At 41.1% G+C, this 27749-nt stretch overlaps 1 protein-coding gene across 4 annotated transcripts in view; it reads right to left on the bottom strand.

The window, feature by feature from the left end:
- CSMD1 (CUB and Sushi multiple domains 1) overlaps positions 1 to 27749 on the bottom strand; it is a 949787-nt gene that overhangs the window by 291559 nt on the left and 630479 nt on the right. For 2 of the 4 annotated variants that reach the window (XM_083729648.1, XM_083729649.1), the window contains exon 8: positions 11233 to 11320. In XM_083729648.1, the coding sequence (XP_083585774.1) occupies positions 11233 to 11320 (88 nt within the window). Of the gene's footprint in view, positions 1 to 11232; positions 11321 to 14522; positions 14688 to 15829; positions 15938 to 27749 lie in introns of those variants that run through there. The other 2 variants (XM_083729651.1, XM_083729650.1) reach the window with 2 other exon arrangements.

Here is a 27749-nt window from a genome sequence, read left to right as displayed (position 1 = left end):
GTCCTGAGAAACACATTGGCACAGTGTTAAATTGGCACAATAGAATGAATGGAAAGTGAAGTATGATTGTAGGCTGGATTGCCACTGCCTGGCATTAGGAAAGGTGCTTGTGAGCTTGAAATAGCTGCATAGCCAGGAGAGCTTTGGCAGGCCAAACCTTGCTGTATAAAAATCTGAACAAATAACGCAGTGCTGTCTGATGCTGCAAAAGTGGCTGCTTTTCACTCGCAGAGGGAACATCTTCTAAGGAATTGCTTTTTTAAGCATTTTGGCTGTAACAATTACATTCACATTTATCTGAGACTCCTGGCTAGGTTGGAAAGGTATACATTTGAAATAAAGATAAATACATAAATGATAAATGAAATAAAGAAATGCAGTGGAAGGAAACTGTGTAAAAATCTTATTTTATTTATAAGTCTAAATTAAAAGGGCAGCACATCTCTGCTGCAAGGCTACATTTGCCCTCCTTTCACATCAAGTCATTACTCTTAAATCCTACTAGACTGCAGGTGTTGGGCACTGAGCATCTCGCATGCAGGACTCCTATGTCTTTTGCCTAGCTATTCATTAGATCACTATAGCAACAGGTCCCCAGTCCTTCATTTGCTTCTCTGCTTTTTCTGAACACTGATACGAGTTGGGGATGCCAACAATTTTGTTTCCAAAACCAAAATGTGACATATTTCTAGTAGCATATGTTTTTCCAAATATAGCAGCAGGTTTCTGAATTTCTTCATCTTTTCCTTTTGGATCAGTAGAAAGAGTTGCCTGTTTCACACAGTGGGGAAGACTGTGAAATGATATGGCAGCGTGTGACGCAGCAAGCAGGTCAGCATCATTTTGAATAAAACATGTAGATGAGCAATAGCCCCGGCTGCACAGAACCGCCTTCAAAGGACAAGGAAACACCATCAAATGTCAACTGGTGCTGAGAGAACTGGGAGCAGTAAAAATGTCTCCCTTTCAACCTTGTGGAATGAAGTAAATGAAAACTCCAAGCTAAATTGTTCTTAGGCATATTTTTGAAGTTTGGGAAGAGGATACTTCAAAAGCTTTATTATTTTTCAAAATGCTTTTAAAAACAAACTTTTAAAACAATTTTAAAAAGGAAAACAGAATTGTTATATTCCATTTTCATTAGGAGTTATGGGTTGGATGCAGAGATCTCCTAGAGCACAATATACATCAGGAGGCTTTGTTAATCAAAATTGAGTATACGCTTCCAGAGTTAATGCTAAATACATTACTTCTGGTAAATGAGCCACCATAGCCATGAAAATTTGTGTCCTGGGCTTTTTAGACTCATCTACCCATATACAAAGGGACGCGGGTGGCGCTGTGGGTAAAACCTCAGCGCCTAGGGCTTGCCGATCGCATAGTTGGCGGTTTGAATCCCCGCGGCAGGGTGAGCTCCTGTCGATCGGTCCCAGCTCTTGCCCACATAGCAGTTTGAAAGCACTGTTAAGTGCAAGTGGATAAATAGGGACCACTTTATAGCGGGAAGGTAAACGGCGTTTCTGTGTGCTGCGCTGGTGCTGGCTCGCCAGAGCAGCTTCGTCACGCTGGCCACGTGACCCGGAAGTGTCTCCGGACAGCGCTGGCCCCCGGCCTCTTAAGTGAGATGGGCGCACAACCCTAGAGTCGGACACGACTGGCCCATACGGGCAGGGGTACCTTTACCTTTTACCCATATACTATCTGAAACCAAAGGGGTGGACTGATTGCAAGATGTGATTTTTTTCAGCTCTCGTACCCCACTAGTCAGACGTGTATCACACTTGCCAGTGAAATGCAATAAACAAATTGGGCAGGTATGCCTATGGAAAACAACAATAATGCTCTAAATCTTTTATTACTATCACAACAAGCAATATTAGCAAGTGCTGTGATAGCTCTTTATATTGTTTCTTCAAAATATTAGACAGTATGAGCACAAGGGGATGATATAAAAAGGTAAAGGTACCCCTGCCCGTACGGGCCAGTCTTGACAGACTCTAGGGTTGTCCGCTCATCTCACTCTAGAGGCCGGGAGCCAGCGCTGTCCGGAGACACTTCCGGGTCACGTGGCCAGTGTGACGAAGCTGCTCTGGCGAGCCAGAGCCGCACACGGAAATGCAGTTTACCTTCCCGCTACTAAGCGGTCCCTATTTATCTACTTGCACCTGGGGGTGCTTTCGAACTGCTAGGTTGGCAGGCGCTGGGACCAAGCAACGGGAGCGCACCCTGCCGCGGGGATTCGAACCGCCGACCATGCGATCGGCAAGTCCTAGGCGCTGAGGTTTTACCCACAGCGCCACCCGCTGTGATATAACTAAGGGTAAAAGAATATGTTAGACACAAATAATAAAAATTCTTAGTTTGATAAATGTAAGAATATGCTGAAGATCAAATAGGATTTATCCTTGCCTGAAATTCATTGTTTCAAAGGCTTATGTTCTTCTGCGCCCTTAAGTACAACAATTTGTGAAGCAGTAGGCAATCCCTAATACTTCACCAAAGAGCTCAAAGTTGATTACTATGAATTATAGACTAGAAAACTAATAAAGAATTAGAGCAACAGGTGTTCATTCAAGGCATCAGTCATCAGCACACAGAAGCAGCAAAACTACTGTTTATAGACAGACAGTACCTGAAGAGGCCCCGTGTTCCCAGGAAGGGGTTGGGGACAGAAACCAAGAACAAAGACTTCTCAGTGACCTTTCATACAATGATGTGAAATGAACAGTGATTTTTTCTCCCTGCAGGTCATTATCAACAACTGGCAATTAGAAAATCTGCTTTAGTATCAAGCTACAAAAGTTAACATTATAGGAGCAGAGATGAATAAACTTCACTCTTTCGTGTATTCAGCATAAAGGTGGATCCTGTGCTGTTGTGTTTGATCTTATCTGCTCAGTTTTCATAATAATTTGTAACCCAACAAATTGGAGCTTTCATTTGCTGTGTAGACTGCATAAGGTGTTGTCCGTCTCTTGTTCACTCTCCTTTCTAGAATCAAAGAGTTTTGTTTTGTTTTAAAACATGGAACAGTGATTAGAGGAGCTAGTTTTGGGGCAAAATAGCAGCAACAATCTCCCAGAAAAATGCCTGCAGAGCTCACTGTGTTACCTTGTTAGATATTAAGGAATATGATGTATTATAAGAGGAGATGGGGCTAAACACTTTCAAGATTCTGTGGGCTTGATGGCGGGTCAGTTTGCTCATGTTCAGGAACTCTCTCTTGGGCAACCAATAGTCAAAGAAAATGTTATGCAAAAGTGAATTATTTATAAAGGATTTACCAAGTGAGGAACAGAGAAAACAGTGAGTGCGCATTAGCTGCTGGTGGTTGTGGTGTTGTGTGTATGTACGCACACATGAACCCAAAAGAAAGTAACTGAAAGGCAACTCTGAAATCTGGATTGCATGAACTGGTGGAAATAGAGCAAGCTGTTGGGTTTTGGGGCTCAAAACCCATCCCCCATGGAAATAAAGACACAGTGGAGACAGAATTTAGTTTAAATGTTAATGGGCAAATTTTGACCACAACTTTATTAAAATACACAAATGTGACTGGTATTGGTTAAGGCATTAGTATCAAAATAAATCTGGCTCCTGCCCCACCCTGCAGGAAGCCTGGAAGGGTAAACAACCAGCAGGGGGAGCTCCATCAATGCATATAGACTGGTGGTCACCCCTGGGGTTCCCAGGGGTCCTGGCATGGCCCTAGCCCCTCTCCGGGCTTCGGACGAGATCCAGACCCCCGGATTCCTTTAACGGAATACCCTATTCATTGGAGGGGCAGGTGATGGCCGCACCTCCCCTCCCCACATTCCCCTAAACCAGTGTTTTTCAACCTTTTTTGGGCAAAGGCACACTTGTTTCATGAAAAAAATCACGAGGCACACCACCATTAGAAAATGTTAACTCTGTGCCTATATTGACTATATATAAAGTAATTCTCTTGAATAGGAATCAAATAAACACAAAGAAAGTATTTTATAATTACTTTATTATGAAATAGTAAGTAAACAGAAATATGAAAAATTATAAAATACTTTATTTTAAAATCTTTCGAATTTTTCAATTTTTCCCACGGCACACCAGGCAACATCTTGCGGCACACTAGTGTGCCGCGGAACAGTGGTTGAAAAACACTGCCCTTAACCAATGCCTAACTGCGAAACCTTACAAAGTTGTGACGATTGCTAAGAGGTAGGCAAAAACCAAGTGGCCACAGCCAATCTGCCACATTGGGAAAAATTCCTACCTGGCCCCCATTCCAAAACAGGCGACCAACCAAAGTCCAAAGCAAGGCCAAACACGACCTAATTAATGGGTGGGCCGGTGTTCGGCAGCGCAAAGCAAAAGGAGGTCCCTACGTCGTGCTGCCAAATAAATACCCCCAATCTTGCCACGCTGCTGATTGGCTAAAGGCCATTGGCATAACTGTGTCACCACCGGCTTGGAGCAGGGCAAGCCCCGCCCACAAGCTGGTTAGGGAAGAGTTTCAGGGCTGAGCACAACATGTACCCTCTGTTAGGAGGATCTAACTTTCTAAATATATGCAGAGCACATTCCTTTACAAGTTTAGACATCCCTCAGGCAAGGTGGATTTTGAAGAAGGAATTGTCACAAATTATGTACCTACATTTTATGGAAAACAATACGTAGTGCTGAGATTTAGGTTGTCTCCTTAAAAAAACCTGACACACTGAATTCAGTGTAATAGGACTGCAGCCTTGGTATTAGATTGATATCATTGCTATTAAAAAAAATATGTGAGCAACTATATGTAATGGCGAAGGGCTGAGTAGCAGTTTAGCTGTCATTGCACTATAAAATTTGAATTGCATTCTTAGTTTTGAACCCATGGGGAGGCAATCTCCCAGGTAAAGTGACAGGAGCAAGGCAAAAGAGAGAAGGGGAAGGGGGAGAACAACACCAGATGAAAACCATTCTTTAATTTTAAATGTTAAAATGCTAAAATCACAATAGAGACAAAAAGGCACTGAAACGTCCAAGTCCAAGTCATTATTATATTTTAAACTACAAGACCTTTACAAAGAACTTGTCAGTACTGAATCAGCAGTGGTAAGACTGACTTTAAAATGAACTTTCTTCCTTTTCCATCAATTGCATTCACTAAATATATTTCTCCAGACCTGGAGAGCCTTTGAATAATGTGCCTGCTCATGTATTGCAATTCAGCCTAATAGTCGCAGTCATTATTCTCCTGACAAGTGCAATAGCATTTTTTTCTAGAGTCTTTACTTGAACTTATGAAAACAAATCATTGCCTTAGTCATGCACTCCAGAAAATATTTCATTTTTAAAAAAACAAAATGTAAAACAAAGAATAGTATTTCATTCTTGAGAATGGTGGAAACTAGAGCCTGCCATGCTTTCAAAACAAATTACTGCAGCATTTGTTGTTGTTGTTTTTAAATATGAATGCTTTTGTTAACATAGTCCGTGAAAGACTAGCATGGATATTTTTTAAGGTGCAAAGGAAGCTAAAAAGACAATCATTTCCCTTTTGGTTGTATCTTAACAGCAAGAACTGCAAATGACGTTCAGCTAGATGGAGTGCTAAGGAACAGACTCAGATAGGATGCTTCTATGTGACTCCCATTAATAAACTGTGCAGGAGGATCATTTAGAGCCTTCCTTAGTTTTGTATATATTTCTACCTTACTGAGAAGTGGCATTATGTGCTTGGAAAATAAATAAAAAATGCTCACAGGAAGTTGATTCTTCCAAACAGGTTAGTTTGAGTCATGGCATTAATGAAAATCATTCCCCTTTCAAAGGTCCAGAGATTGGGGTTGATGGTGAACTATTTCCAATTTGGGAGATGAACATTTCCCATCATCCCTAGTAGGAAATGCCCATGTGTTCTATGATGCAAGGTAGAAGGAGGCACTAACCTTTCAATGCTCTGCAAGGGTCCTCAGTTATCTAACAAGGCATGGGGAAAGCAGCAACCTAGATGAAGCCTCTATTGGAACCAGTTACTCTTTCCCCACCCCATCCTGGTCCTCAAATAAAACATTCCCCACCTTGGAGGCAGAATATGGTGCCATGATGGGGCGAGGGGATTTGCTCTCCATCATGCATCCACCAAGAGGTGTCTATGTTCCAGTGGGGGGTACTAGACGAGGATCACTTCAGTTAAGGTGGGGGGCAAAACTAATGTTCCACTCACCCACCCCTAGTAAGTTTTTGTGTCTGCCCATTCATCTTTAGGTTTTATGGGCAGACGGAAGATAAAAGCAAACATAGCTTCTAATAATGTCTAGTAGTTTAAGGTTACAAATGTATCTTTTGGATGCTTTGATTGAAAACATGTCTTAGCGTTATGAACCAATTCGTTTCAGTATATTTGACAAAAGGAGTCCAAAGGCTACATCTTGATTCGATGCACTTTTCCCTTCTGCTCGTTGTAGCTGAACAGTTTCTAGCAGTTACTTGAAATTTATTCATCAGAATCCTCAAGATTCTATCAGACGAATAAGTGACATGAGCTGGAAATTTCTGCTTCAAGAAACAAAATCAAATTGATCATTTAAATATCTTTAGCTAATTGCAAAAGCAGTAGACCAGTCCATCCCATAGCCAGATGTTGCCATTATGTGATGTAAACACAGTGTAATGTAATGAGACAGCCATTCTTCTCAACTGATATAAGATTCTGACAACACTGGCGATGCTTTCAAACTTGGATGCATGAACAAATCTATTTTGTTTCAAGCATAATGAGAGCCAAGAGATATTTTTCTGCCTCTATAGTTGAATGCATTATAATGCATGTATAGGGAATGTGTGTTCAACGCAGCTTACTCCTTAGCAAGCATGAAGAGAACTGGACTGCCTGAGTATTTTAAAAATAATAATAATAATAATTCCAGGCTACTGTAATGATCAGGAGTACCAGAGCAATATTTTTTACTTAAACCATAAAGCACAGCATTACACTTTCTTGTTCCTGTCCTCCTTGTAAAATAGGACTAGGAGTAAAGAATGATCAGATAATCCCATATGAAGGTGTCAGGGAAGTTATGAAAATGATATGGGCAATATGAACATCTGGCTTAGAGTAGGAATGCAATCATATACATGTCTTTTCCAAAGTCCCATGAAGTTAAATGGGTCAGACTCCCAGTTAAGTTTATAAAACAAGGGTGAAGACCCTATGGTCCAGCAGTTTGTGTCGGACTCAAACTTCCAGCCAACCAATTTTAGCAAGGAATGTAAAAAACAACAACACCAAAACACATAACCAGTATAAGACTGCAGAGCAATACAAAATATAGGAGAAACAATAACCCAACACAAGCAAGCAGTAGCAGTAAGTTACAAAGGAAGAAAATCAACAACTAATGCATGAGTCATTATTTATCAAGCAGGTGATTTCAATAACAATCAGAAGTTTTTATACTGAGGGATACTGAAATACGTACTTAACCTAGTAACAGCAACAAATATTATGAAATTTAATGATGAACAAATCTATAAAACCCAGAAGTGACTGGAGGGAGAAGCAGTCGGAACAACTGCAGAGCAGGTAAACCTTTGCCATCTCTCCCTGCTTTGCATTAAATGCTGCTGTCCTGCTCTTCATGCAGAGAGAGGATCACCCCTTGAAAAGAACCACTCCCTCACTTATTTGCAGCAACTGACCTTGATCCAGGGCTGGGTGCAGAGCACTCCCCCCCCCCTTTTTTTTTAATGTCTCTGACTTCTGAAATACAGAGGGATCAGTGTTTGAGGTTTTTATCTGATGATTAGTGGACCAGAGTAGTGTCTTGTTTATTGTTAGGGGATTTTTTTGTAAATTTTATTTTTCATAGTGTAACAATAGCAGTTCCAAAGCAGCTCAAAAAAACAAAACAAAACAGTCACAGTGTGTTGAATGTTTATTGGTAGTGTGCTGCCAAAGTTTTCTGCCACTGTTAATGGGGCTACGTGTGTGAGTTTGAATATATTGTATGGCTATTGTATTTATATATACATTTTCCAATGTAAGCGCTTATTGAGCATTAATCCTGATATGTATATGTGTAGGTTATATGACACTGCCACTCCACAGGTGTTATTCTGCACTTCCTGCTGCAGTTTTCCCTGGATTTTTGTACTGGGCTTTTTGTAGCTTGAAAAGCAACAGGATAACTGTAAGAAAGAAGCCCGATTTTGTGTGAGTAATCAGGCCACCTGGAAGCACCCCGAGTCATACTGACTTGTTCCACTCACTTCAACCAGTCCTCCGGTATTGCCTATGGTAAGAATCACAATCTCATGAAAGACCATCCCCTGTGTTTCTTTGTAAGACATTGTTCCAAATATGGCTACTTCCAGGGATCCATGCTGAGATACAATGGGCAACCTTCTCCAAAGGTAAGTAGTATTTCAGCCTTGCAAATGACCAAATTATAGAATAAGAGCTGATGGAAGAATGAGGCAGAGTGGTTCAGCAGAACCTGATTTAAAGGAGGTGATGCTGGAACTTGATGCAGCTGCAGGGAGCAGCTTTCTCTGTGGGGTGGCTAATTAGGTCTCATATAAACCCTTCATTATTTATGTTCCAGGACACACTAGCAATTCTATGGAACATATGAAGATCCTTTAGATAGCTGGCTAAGTGCCGCTTTTGTTAACTTGTCAGCAGCTCAGAGCGTCTCAGGCAGAAGTCTTTATCATCATCTGAGATGATCTGAGGGTGCCAGGAACTGAACTTGTGACCTCCTGCATGCAAACCATGTGCTCTGCCATTGATTTGTGATCTGTTCTCATTTGCTCTCACACTGGTTTGCTCCGACACATATATTTAGCACCTGGGAAGAGGATATGGGTTTTATAATTTCCCTTTGCCCTATATGCCAACACTCCACATACATAGGAAAAGTGGAAGACACTACAGAAGTTGGTAACATCTCTGTTGGTGAAACTGTCCTTTTTTCCAGCTTATGAAATTATTTCGTCTTATCCAAATTACCTCTTCTCCCCTCCTACTGAAGGAGTGATTTCTAGCTTTTTGAAGAAAACTGTTTGATTAAAAAGGCTGTTCTATTTTCCTGCTTAGCAGGATGAATAAAGAAAGTTGCAACTCGTCAAATCTGCCTTTGAGGCGTTGTGATTGCAACAAAATAAATTGGCATGATGCAGGTAGGAAATTTAAAGAGCTTCCCCAAATTTACAGAAATATACATAGGTAGAACAAATTTTACATACACCATTACAGTGGTACCTCGGGTTACAGTCGCTTCAGGTTACAGACTCTGCTAACCCAGAAATATCACCTCAGGTTAAGAACTTTGCTTTAGGATGAGAACAGAAATTGGGGGGGGGGGGAAGGCCTCATTAGCTAAAGTGGTACCTCGGGTTAAGAACAATTTCAGGTTAAGAACAGATTTCCAGAATAAATCAAGTTCTTAACCCGAGGTACCACTGTACTGGTTTTCCAAAAGAAAGAGAGAGAGAGAAAGAACTTTTGACTTGATAAAATAGATTATTTTCCCCCCCCATGACTTCCAGAATGAAATTAAATGTAGGAAAAGGGATGTTTTAAACCAGGAATGGGAATCCTGCTGTTCGTACTTCAACTTCCATCATCCCTGACCATTGGCTATGCTGTCTGGAGCTGATGGGAGGTGGAATCTGGCAACATTTGGAGGGCCGTACTTTCCCAATCCCTGGTTTAAATCCCCAGGTAGAACCATTTTGAGACCCAGTTCCTAATTCAATATTTCTCTCCTGCTCGGCAGTGCCATTATTATTACATTGCTCCACATCCATTACTAAGGCTGTTGGGTTTTATGCATGTTTTCATAGCAGAGTCGGCAAGTGCAGCAAGTGCCTTGGTAGGTGCACAGCTTTTCTAGATATGTCATACTTCAAAGCAGCATATCTGATATTATATGCATCACCACCACCCTATGTAGTTCAACAATGTAGGCACTTTATTTTAATAGGGGGTATCATGGCGTGCAAAATATTGTTCAAAGCATGCAATATAGGATTCTAGAATAATACTCGTTTATTATCTAGTCGTAAAACCATCGCAAAGCAAATGCTCCCAACCCCCTCCAACCCTTTGACTTATGGCTCTGAATATGACATAATTAATGGGACACTATTCCAGTCTGGAACTGTGTACACGCTATTCACCAACAGATGCAGCTTAATTCATCCAGGTATTGTTATGATGTAATTATTGACCCTAGGAAAAAGTTATAGGAGCTGTCATTCCTTCAATGCCCCAAGAGTTGCAGTTTTGGACATGCTACTATTTCTGTAAGATGGTTAGACAGCCAAACTGTTACCCACCTTTCATAGCAAGGTCTGGGAAGCAGACAGGCAACCCTTGAAGCTGTTTCAGGGTAAATGTCCCAGCCAATCTCTGGGCTGCTGAATTCTGCACAAGTTGCAACCTCTGGACTGCCTTCACACAGAGCCAATTGCAATAGTCTAATCTGTAGGCTACCAGAACCATTATAATGTAAGTAAAGGTAAAGGTAAAGGTACCCCTGCCCGTACAGGCCAGTCGTGACCGACTCTGGGGTTGCGTGCTCATCTCGCTTAAGAGGCCGGGAGCCAGCACTGTCCGAAGACACTTCCGGGTCACGTGGCCAGCGTGATGAAGCTGCTCTGGTGAGCCAGCACCAGCGCAGCGCACGGAAACGCTGTTTACCTTCCCGCTATAAAGTGGTCCCTATTTATCTACTTGCACTTAGGGGTGCTTTCGAACTGCTAGGTGGGCAGGAGCTGGGACCGAACGACAGGAGCTCACCCCGCCGCGGGGATTCGAACCACCGACCATACGATCGGCAAGTCCTAGGCACTGAGGTTTTACCCACAGCGCCACCCGCGTCCCACATAATGTAAGTACCCTTGGGCTAAGAGAAATGCATAGCAAACATGTGTATAGAGACATTCTAAATGACTGCAGCATATTTGCAGCCTGGCATCAATACAGAGAAGTCAAGGAAGCTGCCTGTGCGCAGAATCTCCCATGTGAACAGGGCACACTGGAGATCTTGCTCACATGCAATTGCCTATTCACTTTGAGATCCGCCAGTGGCAAGTCCATGTGGGGAGATGCCCTAACCCCCAAGTTACTGCATCCAAATTTTACTGTGACTAAGCTACAGGAACAAGCGCTTTTTATGAGGAATTCTAACTTCAAGTTGAGCACACTCTTCTCATATTAAATTTCCCTCTTTTTTTAAGTCAAACGTATGAAACTCTTACCGGAAATCCAAGCCTGTCCTTTTCCCATTTTCAGGAACACCTGGATCAGGGCATGTGTCTGATGCAACTGCGTCCCCACCTTGACTCACTGTAGCAGACAGAAAAAAAAAGAATTAACAGTTAAGTTTGGGAAGATTAATATGCGACTGTCTTTGCAATATACTTTAAATACGACTGCAGGGAGGTAAAGTCGTAAAGTTAAAATGCCTGAGTGGATAAGGAGAACAAGGTTTTTAAAAAATCCATATAAGATAAAAAATGCAATAGAGTTGCTCGATTTCATAACCACACCTACATGCAATTTTTATGGAGACTTGTTGTTTTGGTGCACATTCCGACATAAATTTATCCTGCAAACATTTGAAAGTTCTATTAATTCTAGCCTGGTTAATAGGGAGAGGTAGCTGGTAGATTATACCATTTGTGACTTGTCTGCTTTGCAAGAAAAAAATACTTATTTGTTCCTTTTTAATAAAATGCATAAGAATTACAAAGGAAACGAATCTTGCTTTAGATGTTTATCACTCACACTCCATTTTGCCACCAGCTATATAGGGGATATTAATAACTTTCATGGGGATTACAACTAGATAATATATTAGAGAAACTTTATGTGGGATAAATCAGCTTCATAAAACCAACATGCTTAATTCTAATACATGAATGGGTAAAGACCACAGAGAAAGCTGTCCTGCTAGGTTTAGTTAAGTCACACCCCCTCACCTTGGGACAAAGGATTACCAGTAAAGAGGCCTAAACTGGATGGTTCAAGCTTAAACCGCATGGTTTAAGGAAGCCATCTTTGTTTCTGTACAAATAATTAAGGAAGTTTTGCCAAAGTCTTTTTTCATTGACACCTCCCTTTCCACCCCCTTTTATTTTTATATTTGCAAAGCAAATGTGCACATCTTAAATGTGCCTAAGTTATGGACTTACTGTATCATCCTTCTTTCAAGTTCCCCCTCTTTCCTTTCTTTTTTAACCTCTTACAAAGATGTTTAAAATGCATTGGAGCAACTTTTTAGACTCATTTCTCATAGTATAGACTCAGGTCTTCCACACTTTTTTCACTAACAGCAGGGAGCCAGTGTAAACATTGAATTAAGTAGTCACCATGTCCCCAGTGGTGATGTGAGTTGGATCACAGACAGAGAAACAAAAACCCACTCCTTTTGAGAATAATTGGCAAGTAATAATGGGAACCTGACTTTTGGCATCTGCTTGATCAGTCCGAAAACTTCATGTGCTGCCAAATATATATATAAGTACTTAGAACAGAGATGACTTTACTGCTTTATCAGTGCTGTGATTCCATTCTGGCACTGCATTTCAACGGACATTGTTTTGCTGATAAATTCACCAGTGCAAATAATTGTGATCTCTGGCTAGCCATCCCTGTGCTGACAGCTGCCTTGGTTTCCATCAGATCAATATATATTGGATTATATACAACTGTATCTCTCCATTTACAGAAGACTCTTTAATCCAGCAAAGGCTTCCATTGAGGGGGGAAAGTGAAATGATTCTCCTATGCCTTCCAAATCTGCTCCAGAGAGTTAGAGGAGCCCTTGGAATAGCATGGCATGTGCCCTGGTGAGATGCGGAAAGGAGGGGAGGATTTGTGAAAATTAACTTTCCTCCCCTTCCAAGCCTCTGTTGGATCAAAGATAATTCCATCAGTGGAGGGGCAAAACTAGGTATGACTCACTATCCATTTATCTAGTCACTCAATTTTCATTCTGCCTGTTCATGCCAAGATACTTAAACAAGATTACAGTTGCTGTTGTTGTTGTTTTTAGAAAAACCAATTAATGATTAAAGCAGAGAAAAATGAGACAAAGAAATATAGGTAGTAACAACAAGAAAAATATTTTAAAACACTTGGGAAGGCAACTATCCAACTAGCAACAGAACTCACTTTAGATGACCAGATCTTCCGAAACATAGGATGAAAAAGAGTCCAACAGACATGTGGGACATTCAGAAATTTTGGTAAGAATTTGAGCCAATCTTGGAACCTCTCAGTCTACTCATTTTTTGAGACCATAGATACATGGCCCTGGATATTTTAAATTGTGTTCATATTATACTTAAAAAAACAAAACCCACACAATTCAAAATCGAAAAATTGTACATATAATACTCAAAAGGACAAACACAATTCTCCATCAAATTATTACTATTCTTGCTTAAAACAAATGGAATTTAAATGTGCCCAACACTATTTTGACACTGCCCTGCAAAAAAGATCAACAAATCATGGTGGATCTGAAAACCTCATTGATCTCCATGAAGACCCTTAGTGATCAGGCAGGGATTTAAGAACCCACATGTACCAACTTAGAATAATTTCATTAGGCAAAATGAATTAGAAATGTCCACATGAGTTATAATAGATGACAGATGAAAGCATTTGAATTGAGAATTGATGGGAGAGTAGGTGTAAAATATGGTTTTTGTTTCAAAGCAGTGATAGATTTAAAAATGTGATAAGGCAATATGACTAGGTATGTTTGTTTTTGTCAAGTTGGCAGAAGTGATGGGGAAGCATGACAACAAACAGGTTATGTACAATCAAGAGATAAAAGAAATTAATTCTGTCTGTTCCAAAGGCATCACAATTCACAGGTAACAGATGAAAGGCTTGGCGTCTCTGTCTCTCTCTCTCTCTCTCTCTCTCTCTCTCTCACACACACACACACACACACACATATATGCACACACAGAGACACATACATTCACACTTGTGAAAAGAGGAAGATGACAGAAGTTGAAAATGTGTTGCTTTAAGACTTTAATATCTCAATTTCGTTAGTCACTGTAATATAATCTATAATATAAATAGAAAGCTCGTGTTCTAAGTGCCAAATTGCTGGCCGCAAGTATTACTTCCCCCATAAAACTGAAAATTGCATTCATTACAGTACATTTCAGCATACAAATCTCCACAAATCTTTGCCTTGGCTAGGCTATTAATTCAAAAAGGCACAGAATATAAACTGTTCTCTCCTATCTTTCCCAGCTAGTGAATCAGAAATTGTGTGTGTGTGTGTTTGCCCCCTCTGTATTTATACAAAATACTTTTCTTCCCTTAGCAGAAATTATGACATGAGAATTGAGAAACCACCAAAATAATATTTTCATACAGATTAAAAATCAACATTTAACTTAAACTGACGCGCAGCGTAAATTAATAATGCAGAGTTTTAAAGAATAAAAGCTTTGCTGAATTAAAATAAACTTCTTCATAAACATGGTTCCAAACAGTTTGACTGAGATTACATACTGACTCTGCTCACAGCTGAGGCAGACTGACTCTGACTGACATCTTACAGAGAGCACAAAGTGAAACTGGCTGCTAAGTCACATGTCAGAGTGACTCAACACCTAGCAGTTAGGCCTGAATAACTTTAGTAGGCCCAAATGATTGTGCAGTCCCAGCACTTCCCAGCCTGCTTTACTGCTTCTGCTCTTGAAGCCTTAATTACTTGGGATCCATTTGCCCACTTACCCAGGACGTAGAGGTGACAAAGAAGCACCAGGGATTCAGTTCCTTCGGAGAAAAAGTTTATTGTGATCTGCGCAGAGGCCACCAGCGGAATTACTTCCAAAGGCTGGGGGCCTAATACACGTAAGCAAGCAGTTTTTATACCCTTGCAGCACCTCCCAACCACAGTAACTCATCATATCATATTCCCCAATCTGCCTTCTTGCCTCATTGGGTGTTGCAAAAGCATTTTGGCAGTGCACTCCTTTCGCTTATCAGCCAACCCTGCATATCTTGTTTGCTCCAGATGCATTTCTCCTCCTGCTCTCCGGGCATTGCCTTCCAACTGTCAATGCACCCCCCTGCCCACTCCCTTCACTCTCATGTGTCTTTGTCACATGACATAAACATACTGTACAGTAAAAGTCAGACGCGAAACTACTTTTCTCAAGCCAAGTTCCAAAGATGTTTGGTTTTTTGTTACCCAGCTTTTTTTGAAGAAGAGGAGTTTGGATTTGATATCCCGCCTTTCACTCCCCTTCAGGAGTCTCAAAGCAGCTAACATTCTCCTTTCCCTTCCTCCTCCACAACAAACACTCTGTGAGGTGAGTGAGGCTGAGAGACTTCAGAGAAGTGTGACTAGCCCAAGGTCACCCAGCAGCTGCATGTAGAGGAGCAGGGAAGCGAACCCAGTTCACCAGATTACAAGTCCACTGCTCTTAACCACTAAACCACCATGGCTCTTTTGAATATTTTTAGAATATTCACAGGCTTCGCCCAATTGTCAGCATAGGGTGGAGCTGCTTTTACATCACAAAGACGCATTAAATGTAAAGCACCAAACACTAGCAATCCATGTGTAGTTACTTCGCCTGACAGACTAACTACCGCTTTCCTGTTCCTTAGCTCCAGCCGTTCCCACTGATGACTCATCAGCTTTAAGTGGAAGCTGACATAGGGCTGCACAAAACGTATTCCCATGCAACGATGGTTTTAGCAGGAAACGAACCAAGGGAGCAGCTCTCGAACAGAGTTTTTGTCACTTTGGGGTAAAAATATAATGATATAAAAATGAATATATACAAATGAGTTGCAGTAAAAGGTACACACTTTAATACTCTAATTTACCAGGAAAATTTAGGGAAGTAGTCTTAGTCCACTGACCACATACCACCCTCTGACCCCCGGGGATGAAAGCCTTTTCTTCACCACCAGCGGTTGGGTCCTTTCCCATTTGGCAGCTTTGGGTGGTTGGGATAGCCACCAAGCCTGAAATTTTGAACTGCCCAATCATGGGCAGGCAGGGGGTGGAGCCTGGGTGATGGGTGGGAGTCAGAAAGTCTTCACTCTGGTCCACCGCCTAGGAATAAAAGCCGACTGCACCTGGGTCACTCAGTGCAGTTGACCAAAGAGCAACCCTCGATCCCTCCTTCACTTCATGCTGCTGTTGTATAACTTGCGTCTTAACCTTCATTGGCTTCCTTTCGCATCATGTATATTGACCTTGCTTATGGTTTGACAATGGTTGCTGTATTCGGGGCCGGGAAGGAATTTGCCTGCAGACAAATTGGGCCCATTTGGAAATTTTGCCTTCCTCGTAGCAAGTGTCACAACTTTTGGTGAAAAGGGCATTGGGTGGAATCCTAGTCCAGGCATCCCCAAACTCGGCCCCCCAGCTATTTTGGGACTACAATTCCCATCACCCCAACCACTGGTCCTGTTAGCTAGAAATGATGGGAGTTGTAGTCCCAAAACAGCTGGAGGGCCAGGTTTGGGGGTGCCTGTTAGTCCATTAAAGGGTTTGGGGTAAAGTGTTGCATCATCCTACCTTTTAGCAGATGCCATCACAGGGTACCCGGTTAGAGGGGTCTAAGTGGAAGCCTCTGTCCAGAAGCCAGGTCTGGGGCAGATGGGCCATAGGACTTCCAGCAGTGGCTGGGATTGGGCCACATGAGTGGACCTGTGTCTTGACATAGTCCGTACCCTAGGCATGACCCTGCTTAAGCCTAAGCCAAAATCTACCTACATCTGTAAGCAATAAAGTTGTGGCCAATATTTAATCCCATATCATTGTCTTGTCAAGTTTATTCCATTACACTATCACAATTGTCTTCACCCACTAGGGTGGAGGTTGGGTGCTGTGATTGGGTGCACAGCATTTCTGCCTGTTATACACAGGCAACAACCATACCTATTAAAAAAAAATCTATAGAAGAAAACAATACATTTTTTCATCTCCAGTTTTAAATCTCTCTTGTTCAGAGTGTTCCTGAGACATACAGTCACATCCAGAAACTCCTTTTTGAAATGCTATATTCCCTACGACTGCATGACATCCCATAACGAACTAAATCCAGCTCTGCATAAAATGAACTGTCTCATTGAATATCATGAAAACTAGGTGGAGAAGTAACAAAGAAAAGTAAATCAACACTGTGGCTGATATGTAGTGCTTTAATGATGTGGGTGAACTCTTGTGATGAATAAAATTAGGTCTGCCACCTCCATTTTTTTCTGCCAGAGTTCCTGTGCCTCAACCAACTGTATGGAAAAAAGGAAATGCAGCTGGTGAAGTTTTTCACTTCCTGTGTCTATATGCTGGGCAAACTATTGCTTATTGAATTTCTCTTTTCATGCAGCTATTAAAAGTCTAGGAAAAAGTAAGCAACTGATTAGAGTTATTCTATTTATATACTGTTTCCTACTAAAAAGAAAGTCTCCGATTTACAATGTTAGAAAGATGTGTATTAGATTATAGGGCATGTATAATGATATGGATATTATAGAAACAGTTAAAATCAAAATTGCTGTCTATGCTTAGAGTTAGAATTGCTTGTTCCAAACAGTATCCATAAGCAGCAAGAATCTTGCCCTCAGCAACTATGTTCTTTAACATGAGATTAATAGCTGGCCAGACAAGAGGGTGAAAACATATTGGAATGTAATGATAAGGAGTCAGCACAAACGAGAAAGAAGTAGTAGTCCCAGCAAAGAAAGAATGGATACAAAAACTTATGGAATATGCAGAAAGGATGAAACTTACCGGAAGAATAAGAAATCAAGTTAACAAACCTTTTATAAAAGGATGGACATGGTTTATTGAATATTTACAGATAAACTGTAAACACTGGCAGGATTATTGTAATAACCTGCAGTTTCATATATATTTAAAGAAGATGAACAAATGAGCAAATTAAATTAATTAGGATATGCAGAAGATATTTAAAATAATTTTAACAAACAGCAGAAAGATGGGAAAGTCAAGTTTTGAAATGTCAAAATGATTGTAAAATCAGTGAAATGTATAAACCTGAAAAGTATGTATGTATAAATAAATAAATAAATAAATAAATAGGAGTTAGCACAAACAAGAAGGATTGCCAAGGACAGGTTTGGGAGAGAAAGGTAACAGAGTATGCAAGCCAAAACCTGCTGAAAAGGAATGATTGATAATGGAAATTTCTAAGTAGAAACTGAATTTACCTGATAGAAGAGTATAGAGGAAGAACCTAAGGGCATGTACCATGGTCAGACCATGCTTGTGGCAATAGCTTCATGGCTGAACATCCAACATGGTCTTAATAATTAATAAATCTTTGTTGAGCCTACCTTGTGTACCTGGCTCCTCTTTCCTCAGAGGCTTTCGGAAGTCTGCTTCAAGGAAGGAACCCTAGGAATTTTCCTAACAGCAGCCAATGTCAAAAATGCAGCAAAACCAAACCAACAAACCACTCTAGATCCCCATGCCCCATAACTGGACAGAGAGCCTGGAGAAAGAGATGGAATTTCTATAGACTACAGCAACTCCCCCGTCCCCAACCCTCCACTCTTCCATGATGCTGTACAGAACACACTGGTGGGCACAGCTGAGTGAGGCTAACTCTACCATGCTCACCTACCCAGCTCTCAGTGATACAAACCAGCCTCCTCCTTCATAATCGGAACTCAGAGCCAACCCAGCATTCAGCAACAGCAGCTGCAGACCCAACAGCTGGCTGATATAGGACAACTGGAACTCTACAGGTCAGAGGAGGGGCTGACACATGACAGTCACTAACTGCCTGTGCCGTGTGTCCCTTATCTAGCCTGCCCCAGCCCCACACATCCCCTAGCCCAGAACCACTGCAATTGGGGTCAACCCTGCTCCCCCCAGCTCCTCTCTTCCCAGGCACAAACTACGTCACTTACTTTTAAAACAACAAAAACCCCAAATTTTAAAACACGTAAGTTAAAAGCTGTTCAAAAGCAATTTAAAACATTTTAAAGAGGGCAATTAAAACAGCAACAGAAGGCCCCCACCAACAAAAAAGCCTAAACCATACCCCAGCCCAAGAATCTGTTTGGCCACCCTTTGTACTTTGAACAGCCACATGTTCAGCTTTCGGTTGCAAGAGTGAGCCAGGGTCCAGCCTTCCCAGACTAGGTGGGAAAAGGCTTGCCAGGCAGGGAACAGGCCCACCAGAACTCACAGCAAGGCTGCCTCAAATGAATGCTCCCTTGCCTCCTACAGGGCTTCATTTCACCCATGAACGCTTGCAGCTCTTATTTGGGGACGCTACTGAATGTGAATCATTGAGGTGAAAAGCTGCTGTGATTGTATGGACACATGAAAGAATATTGGTAAGGCGAAATCTTGCAAGCTAAGACTTTTGCCATCTCAGTTCCTTTCTCCCACCCAAAATTCCCACCCATCAATCAGTGCCATTTCACCATTTGCAGATATATAGCCTATCTGCTCTATATGTCCATGGTGTTCCCTGTAAAATGTGAGAACTATGTTTATCTTTGCTCAACCATGCACACTTACAGGGGTGCAGATCTATTGATAAAATCCCTAAGCAATCTCAATAAAACTTAGGATCCATGCACAACATCGATTTGGCTTACATTTACCCCTACAATAAAACAATCAAAGCTGAAATTCTAAACACATTTACTAGTGACTAACCTCATGGATCATCCTGAAGTATAGCTGATTGTATTGATAAATTATCAACATGAAAGAAAATAACTTTGCACAGCTGAGTACAAATCAAGGAAGACAAGTGTTGAAAAACTAAGTTGTCATATTACACCAGGACACAAGACCAGTTTGTGAAATTTGCATCTAGAAGCCACATGCAGTTAAATGAATGACAAATTAAGAACATGGCATTAACCTGAATAGGTCATTATTTTGCATTAAAGAGTGGGAGCAGAAGGAATGAAACTGCTTTTCCGTTCTGTCAGATGTATTCTCTCCATTTTCTATTCCTTGCAGTCAATAGATCTTAATAACAGAATACTCCTCAAGTCACATTTGCACTAGACGTTTGTCCAAAAGTAACTGTTATCTCCAAAGCATTTGTTTCACTTGCCACATTCACTACTGCCCTTTCGGCTGGCTCCCATAAAAAGTTTTGCATACAACTGCACCCAGTTAAGTCATAGTCAACTGCACACACACTGAGTAAGATTTGCAACAGCTTACACAGAAATGTCATCACTGAATCAAATGTGGAAGTTTCAGGATATTTATCAGCACCAACAGGGTCAGTGAGGGCAGCTGCCTCCCCCCATGCCCTGCTCCAAACAATGTCCCTAGGAAAGACGCAGCACACCTCATTTCAAATGGCCAGCCACTGGTACACACACATTAAAGGAATTTGCCCCGAGTCCAAAATTTGGGGGCCAATTTTGAACCTCCACCCTCTCTGAAAGGGCAAAGAATTCATATTCTTCAGATCAGCACCAATTTAAGTATTCTTACTCCCAGGGTTTACAATGTGCTGAAAGCAGTTATTGGGTCTTAAAGGGCACTTTCTACTACGATACTGTATTTTGCTTGACTGGAGGGAGTAAAGTACCTCTTACATTGCTCCAGTTCTGCATGACACTAGAAAGGATATTTCCAAGGGATAAACCCTCCATAAAATCCACTCTGTTTGATTAGATATTTCACAGCTTTCAAATTGATCAGATTTAATTCTCGCTTTCAAAGAATATACTTTCCAAACCAGCTGCAGACTTAAGCCAGGCCTTCACAAGGATTCCACGGAGAAAGGAAAGTGAAAAGGAGTCTCAACTGATGTCTCTATCAAGGACAAAATAAGCAACTGTTGCCAGTTGTATGAGTTGTAGGTAATGCAAGATGAAGAAATGTATTTTTAGGGGTTTATTATTATTATTATTTTAAATTATTTAATTTTTATAATGCTTAATATATTTAAAAATATATATTAAATGGTGTACTTAAAATATTACAAAAATATGCAGTTAAACATAAAAAAATTACATTAATACAAAGCTACTAAAATATAAACACCAACTTCTATTTATTTCCCCCCCCTCCCTTCCGGGTTCTCACCTCAGGGTCCAAACAAACTCTCAGCTCACCACAAAAACTGCACAAGAAGAGATCCTGGAAACAGCAGACATCACCCTAGTCTCTCACTCTAGACTTGCTTTTTATTGGCAAGTCCAAGGTAGATGGTACTTCCTCAGGGTTCCCTCAGTTTGTCTCATTCAGCTGCATTCTCTGCATCCAGTTCCAAGTCGCCACTATCCCTTATGTATCTTAAGATATTCATCAAATACAGGCTATTTGATGAATATTAACCTGCATAACAGTTAGATGTTATATGCATTAGACATTCCACTTACATTACCCCTAATACATTAGAAAACTTGCTGGATCCTTACTTATCAGAAGCACAGTCAGGGACAACCACAAGCAAGGTAGATATTTCATTTCTAAATTACAATGAAAAAGGAAAAGGGGATGAGGGTTTGGTAATGCTGGTCCCATCTTGCTGATATATAATGTTGCAGCTCCCTACCCCCACTGGTTTTTCATTAATGCCAATATTACTTTCATTTATTTATTGGCATGCACTGTGAGGTACTTCCACAAAACACTAGGTCAAGCTGAGGGAGACTGTTTGGCTGAAGGTCACCCCGTGAGGTTCATGGCCAAGCGGTGATGTCAACCTTGGTTCTCCCCTGTTCTAGTCTGATATTCTAACCACTACAGCAAGCTAGCTCTTTGAGAAAGACAAAACCCAGCCTTAATTCAGCTGAAGAAATATAATGAAATATGGCTTTATATGTATATGAAAATTCTTTATCGTATGTTCCATTATAAAGCTGTGTGCTCTGTTAGTTTGATACAGAGCTTACTTTTCACCCTAACAATCAATCTGTCTGACCTAGAGAGTACTGTATAAAGCTTGGTTACCAAGCTTTTATACCCTGAATCACTTTTGAGCAATACAAAAATCACATTTGTGTTTGCTGCAAAATAGTTGTTTACTCAGTTTTACCTCACAGAATGAAACAGAAGGGCTCTGTACCTTGCAGACCCCTAAAGGAGGGGGCCAATATGCACTCTCACTAATATCATTAATTTATATTGTTATTCTAGCTGCATATAGCTTTTAAGTGGTAAAAGACTGCAATACAACAGAAGAAAACTAACTTGAAATGCAAACCTACACTTAACTTTGCAAGGTATCAAAGAATAATAAAAAAATGGGATACCCGAGTAGTCTTTAACCACTTAGAGCACAATATTTGAGTAGATGTCTACTCAAAATTAAGTTATACTGAGTTTGATGGGTAAGCAGGTGGGATGTAATGGAAACATGAGCCCTATTCAGGCAATATGAAATTCACTGTGACTAAAAATGCTCATGAAATGACACACATACATGGAACAACACCACCTTCTGAAAGGCACTGAGGCATATCCTGAGCTACTCCACATCTGACTTTAAGATTATCACATGCAAATTTAGTTGCCAAGTACAGGATACCCAACTCCAGTGGGATTCATCTACACAATTGTGATTTGAAGGCAGATAGCAGACGGAGGTGGCCAGATTCAGATAATGGCTCACTATTAAAGTCTTTCCTCCTTTTGCGAAGGAAACAAGGTGACCAGTTCTTGGTCCTTTTCTCACTAGGATGGGCAAAGTAAGAAATGGAAAAGAACTCTGGGGGAATTATAGGAATTGCTCATCTCAAAGTCCTTTTTTTCCTACTAGGTGGCATTAGCTAAGAATATGATTTAAACCCCAGACTCTCCAGTTGTTAGCTTGCTCTTCTAGCTCCAACAAGGCAGCACTTACCCAGTGCTCCCAGGACTCAGTACACTTCTGATTCTCTTTAAGAACAGATCATACTTCCAGCAAAAGATCCTAAACCTCTCGGCAGTGTGTATATGAAAATACAGGTGTGCTGGATGCATACATGTGAGTCCAGGTACACACTTGTAACATTCACATAGTTTAAAACTAAAGTCACCAACTGAAAAGCAAAAGCACACTCCATACTGGAATTTGAGCTGTACCCAAATACAAACTGAAATTCTTCTATTGTTTCTGTTTGGCAAAACTGCTCTTATATTAGGCTTCCATAGCTATTTTTAAGCATTATGGCCATCAAACCCACACTCCACATTTTCCTCAGTATTATTCTAAAACCACCTGTCACATAAGTCTGCCCAACTAGATGGCAAGAGTCAATTTGGCTGAAACCTACATACTTCTAGAAGGTCTCTCATCATCACAACTGGAGCCTGCTATTTAAGCCAAGTAGCACCTGTTTCACCAAGTGATTAGGAGCACAGTGAGATAAGCAAGCAGGGCTTCTGAAGTCTAATGAGAGAAGATGGAACAGCTTTAAAAGACAATACAAAGATAATGAATACTTTAATTAATGCTTTCTGATCTGGTTCTCTAACAATAAGCCACAACGTATCTGCTATTTATTTTATTTTATTGCCTGAAATTAACCATTTTTCTGGACTCATTCTTTCTACCATTACATGGATATGACCTTGCTACGCTTGCTAACTTGGTGTCATGCACTGGTAGAACACAGAGGAATGGTGGGAGGAACCAACAGGGAAACTCCCAAGGGAAGAAGGTTCAAAGCCCAGGGAGTGTTGGTGGGACTATGAGTGGTCAGAGAGAGAGGACTGGGAAGAGGAGGTGCTGGAAGCTGAAGAGGTAACAGGGCTTAGTGAGCTGGAAGAGTCTGTGGCAGAGAGAAGTGCAGAATCAAAGGCAGAAGCTGCAGCAGAGGAGAGATAAGTCAGACTGGTGAAGAGGCTTGGATGTCTCCCCCTCCTGCTGCGGCAAGCTCTCATCCCCGCCTCGTCTCTCAGAATCAGAAGAAAGGTTGGCTTCACACAGACACAGTCTCTGATTGCCTGGGGGGGGGGGACATGGAGAGGAGGGGACTTAAGACAGCTGTTGGCAGGTAGCAACTTTCAATCTGAGCAACCCATCCATGGGGCAAGACCTACCAGGGATGAGCTGGAGTGCTCCTTAGGCTTGACACTCTGCAAAGTGTGCAGATCCTATTCTTGCTAATAAAGAGTTAACTGCTACTTGCACAATGCCATTTACTGCTGGCTCTCTCCTGACCCTTGGCCTTGTGCTGAAAACACCACCTACAATGCAAGAGCCTTAATATTATGGCTATGGCTATTACCACTAAAAATAATACGTAACCTACACTACCCATTTGCCTATGAATCATTCACACCCACACTCACACATGGACATATACAGTATATACATGCAGACAATTCATTTGACTCCAATATCACATATATTTGTAATGGTTTTTTTCAGGTTTTCTGGGGGAGGGGGACTTCTGATAAATTGGAAGGCAATCTTCAGCACCACAACTTTCTCCCTCCCCAGAAAAAATACCTTACAAGTTCTGCCAACACAACATCAGAATACCTCTTTTTCAATCCCTGCACCTTAAAGCCCTGTTCACCCTTGTTCAACATGATCAACTGATTCCTTGACACAACTTGTATTTTTACAGAATGAAAGTGTTGGAGAGGATCAGTGTTATTTTGCTATCTTGTGGTTGGAGCGCTGCAGGCAGAATTCTGATAGCAGCTCTTGAAAGTGCTTTTATTACCAAAAGTCCCAGTGAAGTGATTGGGATATCTGAGAACAGAGTGATTTATGAATGCTCCTCTTAACACAGGCCCATCTGGAACTACAGACATGCATTGGTATTTAAGATTCCAATTTAAGCCAAAGAACAGGTTCACAAGCAGCAAGTGAAAAAGAATAAAACTCCATGCTTGATTTTTATTTTTATTTGGGCAGTATTCCTTGACATCTGGCAGCACCTTAATTTTTTAAAACACACACACACATAAAAACCTATTTAAGGGAAAGTCAAAGAGCCAACTTCATGTTTTTCACACACTGACACGATTTATTTGCTTCCAACATTTCTTGTGATCATGGTGAATTTTTTATGCAAGGTGGCAGGAGGTGGGAGATGGAAGGTGATTAGTAGTAAACAGAAGACATATGAATAATGATACAGGGGAGATATATTTGCTACTTTCTCCTTGGACATCTTTTATGGCTCCTTTAAACATTGGCCGCTGGCCCAGACATCGATTACCCAGCTATTGCTGTACCTCATTATGGCTGTATCTTCCATGACTTTTTCATGATGTCTCTAATGTCCTTTTCCCAACAGAAATGAAGTGATTACCTTTCTACTGATAAAGCTGTTACAGTAACGGCATGAATCTATTCACCTACAGGGAATTCAAAGCTGTACCAGCTGCGCTTAAGTTCTTACAGCTTTGCTTCTTCTCTATTGTTTGACAACCTTACAGCTTAACCATTTTAAAAAAGTTTTATTTTTCTTTTAACTGGAGAAAATGTGATTATTACAGTAAGAAAAAAGCAACACAAAATGCTCCCCCCCCCCACCCCGAATTTTACATAATCCACGATAAACATCAATCCTGATCCAATTTTGGATTCATTTTAGTCATACTTTTCAAATGCAGAAATAACAGCGGAAGGGGCAATCAAAATGAGCAAGTGGTAGCTGTACTTTCCTAAGGATGTCAGGCTAAAGCTTTTAGTTTAGGTTGGGGAGGATGAGACTTAAGGGGGGCATAGGAAGGATTTATGCAATGATTCATGGTGTATAGAAAGAGGGAAAATATTTATCTCCTCTCTCTTTATACTAGCACTGGGTGTAATTGATTGGCAAGAATTTAAGAACAATGAAAGTACCTCTTCACATAGCACATAATTAATGTATGGATTTTGCTGCACAGGATGTGTGAATGGCCACAAGTTTAGATGGCTTTAGAATGGGATTAGATCCATCCATGCCTGCTTGTTTCTTCAGTGCAATTCAAAGTGTTGTTTTTGATCTATTAATAGGTGCAGACCTGGTAACCTGGAGGACCACTGTCCTCCATATAACCCCGTCCCAAAATCTTCCACGGAGACACTTCAGGTACTCCTGAACTGATGCATGAGAGGTGCAGAAGCTCTCACTTCTAGAACTCCCTCCCAGCAGGAGATCTGTGCGGCTCTTTCACTGGCTACCTTCAGAAGGTCAATGAGAGACGCTTCTTTTCGAAACTAAACTTCTGAGCCCACCTTGATATTTTAGCTACTGTTGAGTTTTGCCATGGTTGCGTTCATATTATTGCGTTTATCTAGTTTTACTGGGCTGTATCCAAACTGCAGCTCTGCTTGCACAACAGTGCACGACGGAACTTCTCCTCCTTCTCCTGTCCCCTCCAGCCCACCAGGAGCCATCAAAAGCAGCTCTGGGGGGTTGGGTTGGGGAACACCATACTGTAGAACCTACAGAGCCAAGCAATTCTCCCCAATAATCACCTTCTAGAGGCAGCCAGCCAAGACCAAACTCAGACAGTCACCCCAGAAGGAAACCACGCATGACAGTACTGAAGGTGGCTGAAAGCTCTAGGGGGGTCAACAGCAACCCTCTACCAATTTTTCTAGATACTAAGACGTATTATATACTGCACACAAACCTGTTGTTTGCTCCAACAGGCTTTTGTTTGCTTGACAGAAAAGCGGACTGCGATTGGTTTTCAACCATATCCCACCCACTATTACGCCACTTCAGCAAATCCAAGGTGGCTTTGCATCTGTGTGTTTTTGAAGGTTATCACATATCAATGGGTTGCTACTCCCATTATCCAGGACTATTGGCCATGCATTGTTGGGGCTGATGGGAGCTGGATTCCATCAACTTCTGGAAGGCTGGTGACCCACCTACACCCTTCTAGTGGTGTGGAAGTTTGGGGGAAAACAAATTGGAGAACAAAAAAACACTGGGAGACGGGGGGGGGGGGGTAAATGTCTGGGTGGGATAAATTAAACATTCTCTCCTTTACCTCCACACCTTTCTAAAAATGCTTTTTGGGACAGAGGTGAAACAGTATCTGTCAGGACATTGTTACATCTGTTTGTATGTCATTTTGATCAATGCTTTAAGTAACGTTTCTCTCTGGGTATTAACAAAAGGGATGGGTGGGCAAAACAAAGAGAACTTTCCTGAAACCCTTATTATTCTGATGGGACTTAATGAGTTTGTATAGCAAGCAGATATGTGTACCTGTTTAGGGACACGTGAAACTGTTTTGGCCACCCATGGAGCCACTGCAACCTCATGGTGTCATGCCTCAACATCATTCATTATGCATTATTGCACAGCTTCTTTATTCATTATTGCACAGCATTCTGCCCAGTGTGCTTTAATACATGAGGACAATACCTCTTGTGAATTAAGGCAGGCCAAAAAAGGAAAGGGGGAAAAACCCTTTCATTATGACACCATTTCTGAAAAGCATTAAGGAACAGAGGGATCTGCAGAGATAAAAAGCAAGACGTCAGAATTAAATAATATACACTACAGTTAATGTCAGCCATGAGAGTACACTTTTTATCTTAGTATTCTGCTTAGTAATTAAGTTAAATGAAATAGGGAACTAAGTGACATGCTGTGCTTGTTGAGTAAGTGAATGGGAGAAATGAGAAAGTATTTTGCAGAAGTCTATCTCCTATTTTGCAGTAATAACGCATAATGATCGCCCCATAATATTGGGTGGCTTGCCTTTCATGCCCTTACTTTTTGTAGTGTTGGGCTTTGAAAATAATTTGCACAGAAGATTACAGCGCAAATGGAGTTTTTGTGAATTAATATAGATCAGATATGCAACACAGAAATCAAG

This window comes from Podarcis gaigeae, assembly GCF_964106915.1.
Source record: "Podarcis gaigeae genome assembly, chromosome: 3".
NCBI lineage: Eukaryota > Metazoa > Chordata > Lepidosauria > Squamata > Lacertidae > Podarcis > Podarcis gaigeae.
This window is presented reverse-complemented; position numbering and strand designations above follow the sequence as displayed.